This window comes from Nannospalax galili, unplaced genomic scaffold (genome assembly GCF_000622305.1).
Source record: "Nannospalax galili isolate Female #2095 unplaced genomic scaffold, S.galili_v1.0 scaffold619, whole genome shotgun sequence".
Taxonomy (NCBI): domain Eukaryota; kingdom Metazoa; phylum Chordata; class Mammalia; order Rodentia; family Spalacidae; genus Nannospalax; species Nannospalax galili.
In genome coordinates, this window is record NW_008344186.1 from 1,884,620 (window position 1) to 1,894,287 (window position 9,668).

The window sequence follows — 9,668 nt, forward strand, 5'->3', positions numbered from 1 at the left end:
TGGACTTCTTACACATTCTCCTAGATGTGTTTCTACAAAACAGCACCAGAACATGTTTCTCTGTCTTTGCTTTCCTTTTCCTGGTCAGTTTTAAATCACAAGACTGTCTTCAATGTACAGGTAAAACCTAAGATTACCCTATTCTCATTCTGAAGTGTTTCTAGCTTAAATGTAATTTTCTTGATTTAAACGGCTGTGACTCATGATTTCTTCACTCTGTAGGGAGTTTGCCCTGAGACAAATACAGCTTTCAATATCAAGTGCTGAATGTTCTTGATTCTTATAAGAACTTTAGAAAAGATATTTCTATAAGACACATTTAGTCTGGCATTAAATATTGCAGTGAATGTAAGCCAGTGTTTTCACAGTCTATGGCACCCTTTCCCAAGTATCTGCTTGCTTCCAGTGCTGTCCATCCCTATGACTGTCTGTCCTCCTGCAGTGCTGTGTTCACCTGGACCAATCTGCTGGTGGTGGTGGTGGAGCTGGATGGTCTGGAGCAGGATGCCCTGGACCTGGTAGCCCTGGTGACCAATGTTGTGCTAGAGGAACACTACCTTGTGGTAGGTGTAGTGGTCATCGTGGATCCTGGTGTGATCCCCATCAACTCTCGTGGTGAGAAGCAACGCATGCACCTGCGAGATGGCTTCCTGGCTGACCAGCTGGACCCCATCTATGTGGCCTACAATATGTGAGTGCAGCCCAGCAGAGCTTGGTATACAAACCAGCAGAGGTATAAGACGAGGATGAGCTGCACTGTCTCCATCCCTAGGAGAAGGGGTTCCAAACTTCGCAGCAGCTCACCCCTTCCTGTGCTTTTCAGACACTTTCAGCAGTACCCTGACTATTGTGTTAGCACATGCTTCCTAAATCAACTAAAGACATGTCTTGGGTCTGCCAAGTGTATTTACCAAAATATGGGTGACTAGGAAGGAAAGGAGAGGCATGGTGTCACACTGTAGTGTTGTTGGCATCATGGCTGTTATCTGCTGTACTGCGAGCTTGCACTTTTTTTAGGCTAAAAATATTTCTTATTTCTAATTATAATTTCTAAATATAATTTCTGATTATTTTCTCCCACTCGTAGTAACAAGTTCATATGTAGAGTCTATGCTGGAGAGAACTTTTGGGCCAAGCCTGCCTAGTAAGGCTGATGGAAGGGCAATCCCCCCTCATCCCACTCAGACTGGACTGCATTGCAGCCACACTGAGTTTCCTTTTGGTAGTTTGGTTATTGAAACAGGTGTGCCTGGTTGTTTGCATATGTTATTACTCATATTCAATAAGTGCCATTTTGGACTGTTCAGTTAGATCCTGTTTCAGAAAGATAAACCAGCATTTAATATAAAAATCACTTTCCTAGGCTGTAACTTAATGCTGCTTAAACTGCAGGTTTTCATGGCATCAAAATATTAATTCTTCTCATGAAATATACTGAATTATTTTTATGAACAGATCTGTAAGCATTGGTGAAATATACTGAATTATTTTTATGAACAGATCTGTAAGCATTGGTGGAAATATAAGACCTTCTCACCTGTGTGCCATCTGGGCCTCCTACTCACTGGAGGGGGCAGCCTAGTAGCTGTGGGAGCCGATGGCCTCGCAGTCTAGTAGCTGTGGGAGCCGACGGCCTCAGACCACCACGGCCGCAGTCTCACTGGCTTTGCATGGTTATGTGCCTATAAAATTTGGCCAAACCATTTTTAGTTATTTTATTCAAACGTATAATCTGAGTGATCTAATATTATGCTGATTCTAAATCACAAATGAGAATGTAAAATCCTTTAGATACTTTGAAGAATTTGAAGTCAAGCATGAATCTAAGATTATTTTTATATAATTAAAGAGTATGTTATGAAGTTGTTGGGGTTTGGGGACTTTTGAGGGTCGAGAAGTTTATGAATCATACCTGCTTTATAGAAACAGCTAGGGTTTTCTAGAGTTAGCCTAGATCTGTGCCTCACAAGCTGTTCCCCACAGTGAGTCTAGCTAACGGCCAACTCTAACTTCTTGCTTTCAGAAAGCACTATGTGCAGTAGCCGTGTTTGCTCATGGTGTCAGACTGTGGTATAGTATGTTGCAACATACTGGAATTCTAATAATCTTGTTGTAATTATGTACAGAATTCATGTAACTTATTACTTTGTATCAGAGGTTTAGCAGCAAACTGATAGAGATTCTTCACAACACAGTGACTGAGAAGGGAACAGAACTACCTAACTCCAGTCTCAATGTTGTAGTTTTATATCAAGCGAAACTTGTAAACTTTTGTATTAAAATGTCAGTGACAGTAAGACAACATAACTGGTAAGTTAAGATTTTAGGAAGCGCATTAAAATGTTTTAAAGTTACTCTCTGGGAATTCTGTATACCACACTAATTTTTTTTTATATCATGTTAATAAAAGCTATTGACTGTTTATAATTCTGCATTTTGAAATGTGTGAAAGGTTTAAGATTTTCCCCAAATAAGATGTGTTTTCTTATGCACCATTTCTTTAAAAATATAAAAGCAATTATGCTTATCATATAAAATCTAGAAAGCACATTAAAGTTTAAGAAAGAAAATTTTAAAACCTCAGGGATTTATTTTTAGCCTTTTAAAAATTTTTACAAAATTAGGATCATATACTTTTAAAAATCTGCTTTTGTACTTAATACAGAGTTTTGAATCTGTTACATCCATTCTTTACATGTCTTAATGACAACATTGTACAGTGTGCACAGCTGCATGCCACTCCCCCCTAGGCTCCTGCACCAGCGCCATTTCAGGATTGCTCAGCAGGCCACCTCCCAAATGCCTACTTTCACGTCCACGGTGGCATTCCTGCCTAGGCTTAGTTCCTACAGGTGGCATCGCTGAATCAGAGTTTGTCATAGGGGCAATACCTAGATAAGTATTGCCTACTTATTACCCGCAGAAGTGCTGCTCAGCAGTACTGATAGTGGACTTTTGCTTTAGAATGAAGTTAGTCTGGTGATGTTGAATATGTTTTCAATGGACATTTTAATTTCTCAGTTGATTTGTTCTCTTCAGATCTAGTAGATCTGTTGGGCTCAAGATTTTTTAGTTTTATTTTATTTTACTTTTATTATCTTTTATGTGTTTGAGTGTATTGCCTGAATGTAGTTAGGGTGCACCTGTGTTGTGCAATGCCCATGGAGGTCAGAAGAGGGCATCAGATCCTCTGGAACTGGAGTTAAGACAGTTGTGGTTATGAGGATGCCAGGAATTGAACCTGGGTCCTCTGCAAGAGCCAGTGCTCTTAACCGTTGAGCCATCTCTAGCTTCAAGGTTTTTCTTACTGATTTGTAGGAGCCATTTTATGTCTGGAGTAATAACCTTCCTAGAGTTAACTTAAAAAAAAACAAACAAACTTGATTCTATGTACTTTAATTCTGGTATTTTTAACTGTAGTGAGTTGTACTTAATTTAAATATGAATCTGTTCCCTTGATTTCAGAAGTGGTTTCCCTGGAGTGCTCAATGTGAGCCTATGAGACAGCAGCATATGACGGAGGAGTAACTTTCTTCCGGTGTTTGTTTAGTTCCTTCCCAGAACCAGCCGCCTTGAATGTTCTGAAGGAAAGCAGAGAGCTTCCGATGACTCTGTGCCCTACTAACAGTAAACATTGTCAGAAAATTGTGTTCATGTTGTTTGGGAAAAATCATTCTCTTCTATTTGATCACTTTACACAAGTTTTGAACAGTTAAGGACTAGAGAATTTCCTTGTTAAACTGAATGCAGTGACTGCTATAACACTATTCACAGCTTTTCTCCTCCAGTGTAATGTTCAGTTTCTTTAACAGATAATTTTTTTTTTTTTGGTCTTTTTGAGACAGGGTCTCCCTGTAGCCCCAGCTGTGCTGGAACTCACTATGTAGACCAGGCTGGCCTTGAACTCACAGAGATCCGCCTGCCTCTGCCTCCCAACTGCTGGGCTTAAAGGTGTGCGCCACCACGCCCAGCCAGATAATTATTTTTAAAGTAACTATATGTAAATTTTCAAAACTAATTGTTTTTACATTTTTACTTCTTACAAATAATTTGTCTTTGAGATCCTTGAAGAAGTATCTATGCAGGTAACCATGGAAGAAATTCTGGAGCTGAAAAGCACAATAACTGAATTGATAAATTCACTAGGAGATCAATGGCAGGTTTGAACCAGCAGAAGAAAAGACTCAGCAAACTTGAAGACAGAATATGAAGGAAAAAATAAAAAATGGAAGAAAATTAAATGAAGCCTAAGGGACTCCTGAGATGCTGTCAAGCAGAACAAGGGCTGAGGTGCCCCAGATTTGATGAAAGACATGAATATAAACTACACAAGAGGCCAAAGAGCTTCAAGTAAGATAAACTCAAGACCACATAGAAATACATTAGACTGAAACACTTGAAAGCCTAAGGAAGGAGAATCTTGAAGGTAACAAGAGGGAAACATTTTGTCATAAATAAGAGATCTTCAATAGATTTTTCATCAGAAACTAAATTCCAGAAGGCAGTGGGCTGATGTATTAAATGCTAAAAGAAAAAAAATTAAACAAATGCTGAGGGGGTTCCTTCCCACTAGACCTGCCAGAGTTCTGTAGAGTGAGGGAACACTGGATAGTAACTTAAAGCCATTGAGGAAATATATTTCAGTAGCAGTACTATATGGGCTGTTATAGACATTGGTATCAGTGTAGCAGTGGCCTATAACTATTTTCTACATGATTTCAGAGATTAGAGGCTGGAGAGTTGGCCCAGTGGGTAAAGTGCTTGCTGCACAAACATGAGAACTCAAATTAGGATCTCCATGTAAATGCTGGGCAGATGTGGTAATCTACCTATCTCAGCACTTGGGAGGTAGAAATAGAATCCCTGAAACTGGCTAGCTAAGCTACAGGAGTCAGTGAGCTCCAGGTTCATTGCAAGACCCTACCTCAATGTATAACATGGAGGGCAATCAAAGAAGACACCTGATATGAACCTCTGGCCTCCACACATGTACCTCCCACATACACACATGAACACATGCATGCATACCACCAATACATACACATGCAAAGAAAAAGAGATCAGTACATTTAAAACATTATTAAAAAGCTAGTGTTGTATGTTTTGAATCTTTGAATTTATTTTCTGTATAATTTAAGTAGCCAAAACATTTCAAAAACTATTATTTCTTTATACATTGTTTGTTTTGGTTATAATGTATAAAAGTATAATTTTGTGGTATAAACAGTGGAAGGGTAGAGTCTGAACTATTGCTAGAACTGAAATTTTTAATCTGGTAAAATTTAAGTTGTAACATTAGAAGTTTACTGGTAATTCTGTAAAAAAACAAAAATAGCTATGAAATATACCCTAAAGGAAGTAAGAGATTTGAACACTCTAGTTCAGGAGATCAGCTAAACTGGAAAAAAAAAAAGGCAGTATCACATGAAATAAGGGGGAAGCTCTAGTAGAAAACAAATGGCAAAATAACAGAAGTCATTACAATCATATGTAAATAGATTAAACTGTCCAAAATACAGAGATGGGCAGAATGTATTTTTTGTTATTTTGTCTTTTTTTTTTTTTGGAGCTGAGGACCAAACCCAGGGCCTTGCGCTTGCTAGGCAAGCGCTCTACCACTGAGCTAAATCCCCAACCTAGAATGGATTTTTTAAAAATATGATTCATCTAAGTATATTGGCTCACTTTAGATCTAAAACACAAACACATTGAGAGTGAAAGAATAAGGAGAGGTAGCCCATGGTGCTAGTAGCCAGAAAGAGTAGGGATGTCTGTATGAATGTCAGAAAAAATAGATCCTAAATTCAAAAAATGTTACAAAGAAGGATGCTATATATTAATGAAAGGTTTGGTACAGCAAGAGTAACAATTAAAAATATCTACCCTGACAGACTATCAAAGTCCATGAAACAAAGCTGAAAGAACTGGAAGGAGAGAGGATAGAACAGCGGTAGAGACGTCAAAGTCCCATAATGAAAATATGGAAGCAGACGGCTTCAATCACACATGAATCAAATAAATCCCAAAGGCGTGTACAGAACACCCAACACAACAGAAACACATTCTTTTTTAAATATTTTTTAATTTATTATTTTTTAATATTTTATTTACTATTTTTATTTTATCTTTATGAGTGTATTGCCTGCATGTATGTGAGTGCACCCATGTTGTGCAATGTCGTGGAGGTCAGAAGAGGGCTTTGGATTCCCCTGAAACTGGAGATAAGGATGGTTTGTAGCCACCATGTGGGTGCTGGGAACTCCAGCCCCTATTATTTTTATTTTATGTGTATATGTGTATTGCCTGCATGTAGATAAGTGCACCTGTGTTGTGCATTGCCCACGGATGACAGAAGAGGCTGTCGGATCCCCTGGAACTGGAGTTACGGACAGTTGTTAGCTGCCATGTGGGTGCTAGGATTTGAACCTGTGTCTTCTGCAAGAACAACCAGTGTCCTTAACCACTGAGCCATCTCTCTAGCCCCCATAAACACATTCTTAAGTGCACAGGAGGTATTTTCTAGAATAGACTCCATATTAGGCCACAAACTGTGTGGATTTTATATATCATATATGATATATGTCATATATATCATAGGGCGCTGAAGAGATGGTTCAGTGGTTAACAGTACTTGCTGCTTTTCCAGAGGACCTAGGTTTGATTCCCAGCACCCACATGGCAGCTAACAACTGTCTATGCTGGAAGTCTCACATTCTCCTGACACAGTAGCAACCCAGAGCGCATGTGGCTTCTGCCACAAACTCCACATTAGTAGAACCAGCATAGTCTTCAAGCCTGTGTTGCTTTGCTTCTGGCTCTGGAAGCTTCTGAACTCACTCTTTTTGCTGTCAGTTGAATTCTGAATTCTTTTCATTGTCTCATCTGGAGGTCCTCAAACCTTTTTAAGCCACATAAGTCTCTATACTCTTGGTGCCTAATCTTCCTTGGCTCACAGTTTTGGAAGTTTTAGTACTGAACCAATTGGCCCTGCTCTTCTGGCCCCTTCTGAGGTAGCACATTACTGACAGAAGCATGAAGGGGAGCAAAACCATTCACCTCATGGCTAAGACAAGAACGAGAAGGGGTGGGTGCCACTCCAAGGGCACCCCTCCAATGCCCTTAAGGAGGAGTAGGAATTTCTGTGAACTGATGATGGGAATATAAAATAGTATGACAGTTTCTCAAAATATTTAAAACCATCACATTTGAGTAATGGCATTTCTTGGTATGTATCACAAAGAATTGAAGGTAGTGTCTTAGAGGTGTTTGTACAGCCACGTTTGTAGCCAGCTAGGGCCACAGATCTACTCGCACTGGTACTGGAGTCCTCCTAAGCCATTCCCAGATGGGCCCATCTCCACTCCCATCTTAAGTTTTCCCATTGCAGTTACTGTCTCTAACCCTCCCATGTTACTTGCACTATCCTTACATCCTCCTAAAGCTTCAGCAAGGCATGGGTCTACCCTACTGGAAACCCCTCTAGCACTGTCACTGACCTGGGGATAGACCCAGAGCTGTCCTCTCCTGCTTGGCTGTTTCTGGTGCCCACACCACTTGTGGGCCTCTTTCCAGGGACAGGCACTATGAGGACCTCAGTAGACTGGAGTTTCCTCTCTGGGCTGTTCTGCTCTGCTTTGCCTACAGAAGTTTGGAGAGGACCCCAGAACCCCTACAGAAACTTGGCCAACTTAGAGCATCTCCCTGAGTGCCAGGCTAGGGGATACAACTCCTCAGCAAGATTGGCTCATGTGCCTCTGTGAGGCTGGACCACTGCTCACCAAAGGACAGGGTGTAGGCTACCCCACCCCCTGCCAGATATGCATGCTTACCAGATAGTCACTAGTGTCCACCCATGAGTGGGTAATATATAGTATGGGAACTTGCACTGGCATCACATTCAGATCCCATTCTAGCTACATCAGCAATATTCCTGAGATGGTTCCTGAAGTGGAAGCACTCACCACATCTGCCATTCTAGAGGAGTCTAGGAGGCTTAGGCAGATGTCCCTGACTTCATGGAAAGTATAGTAGCCATGGGGATTGCAGTGAACCACTGGGAGGAGAGGACATCAGGAGTCCCTGTGGGCAGCTCGTGATCCTTGCCTTGGTAGCTCAGGTAGCCCAGAGTGCCCACCATGTGCCTCCTGCAGTCCAGCTTAGTACCAGTACCGCACTGCTCCCACCCAGTATTTTCCACAGGTTCATGTGTTGGAATTCACCACAGGAGGTGAGGCCTGGCTAAGAGTAGGTTACTGGGGCATGCTTTGGAAGGTTATACCTAGTCTCCTGTCCCTTCTACTCTCTCTACTTGTCTGGTAGACTGTGAGCTCTTCCATCATGCCCTCTTCAATGAAGTGAAACCCGGAAAGTATGGACTAACTAGATCTTTTTTCCTTGAAGTTATGCCAGGCATTCTGTCACAGTGACAGGAAAGCTAAAATATGACCCAGCTAGGTTAGAAGTGGCCTGCATAGTGTCCTCCAGTCACGGAGAGTCTGAGTCTGCACAGTCTTTGAACACCCTCGAGCCTCTTGCAGCTCCAGCTGCCTGTCACCTGTCCTTAGGCTATAACTGAGGATGGGTGAGGGCTGAGCAGTCCCACTTAAGGGACTTTTATTCCTTCTTCTGGCCTAGCAAGTATTTTATTTTTATTTTTTGTTCAGTGGCTACAGAGAGTTTACTACAGTGTTCTTCTAATTTAATGCAAGTAAACGTGTTCAGTTGGCTTATGACATTCCAGGTCTTTCCTTTAAAAATCCATGCAAGAAAAGGGATGGTTAAGATTAGAATTTTCCTAGAAATGGCTTTTAATATTTGTAATGTGATTTTATTTCCTTATTTATTTATAACTAGTTATTTGAACCTTCATTTAATTATGCCGATAAAAGAGCATCAAGTTCAGACTCCCATATTTCTTGGCTTTCGACTTCACCAAGTGGTAGGCAGGCTCTCAGCACAAACGGGTCAGGCAGCAGCCAAGGGGAACATCCAGGAGCCCCTCCAGTCCCAGTAACTCATCCTATAGACCTCAACCTCATAGTCATTTGCTCTTTAGACAGCAGAGGCAGCTTTGGAGATGATGTTACTTAGAGAAGTGTCTGAAAAAAGCAGACTGTATACCCTGGTCACGCTCCTCCTGCATATGTGTCCTATAGGCCAACAGAGCATCATCCTAGAAGGAATCTACTAAATAGAATTTTGATTCTCAGCCTGAGTATTTAGTTGTGAGACCTACTTTTCCATTTAGAACTGTTAGCATTTAAATATTTAGGAATCACAGTTCAAGGGAGAAGAGACTTAAATGTGGCTGTGCTCATTTGGGCTGGTGGGGAGGGTGTAGTCAGACTAGCTAGCTTTCTTTAGTATCATTTGCACAAATGGTGATCAGATGTAAGGAAGAGAAGCCTGTTGAAGTAACAGTAGACTCAGTTGTGGATTTGTAGGTGGACTGAAAGCACGAAGGATGGTGTGCTATAGAACTGCTGTTGGTGGGCTGCTTCGTTTCATCCCAACACATGCTTTATGACTGAGCATTGCTTTTCTTTCATAAGCAATTCTTACCAATAGTTCCTGGGACCAGTCAGCTCATACAGATGCCAAGTGTAACAGAAATAACGATGTGCTAATTTAAAGCAGCCTTTTGGAAGGGTTTCAGTTTTTCATTCACA

At 41.0% G+C, this 9,668-nt stretch overlaps 1 protein-coding gene across 13 annotated transcripts in view; it reads left to right on the forward strand.

Annotated features, from left to right (window-relative positions):
• Window positions 1-3,855, forward strand: part of Dip2a (disco interacting protein 2 homolog A) — a 149,369-nt gene extending 145,514 nt beyond the window's left edge. For 6 of the 13 annotated variants that reach the window (XM_029567066.1, XM_029567073.1, XM_029567069.1 and 3 more), the window contains 2 exons: window positions 443-691; window positions 3,466-3,854. In XM_029567066.1, the coding sequence (XP_029422926.1) occupies window positions 443-691; window positions 3,466-3,502 (286 nt within the window). In that variant the 3' untranslated portion in view covers window positions 3,503-3,854. Of the gene's footprint in view, window positions 1-442; window positions 3,123-3,465 lie in introns of those variants that run through there. The other 7 variants (XM_029567071.1, XM_008840475.3, XM_029567074.1 and 4 more) reach the window with 5 other exon arrangements.
• Window positions 3,856-9,668: the final 5,813 nt, after the last annotated feature.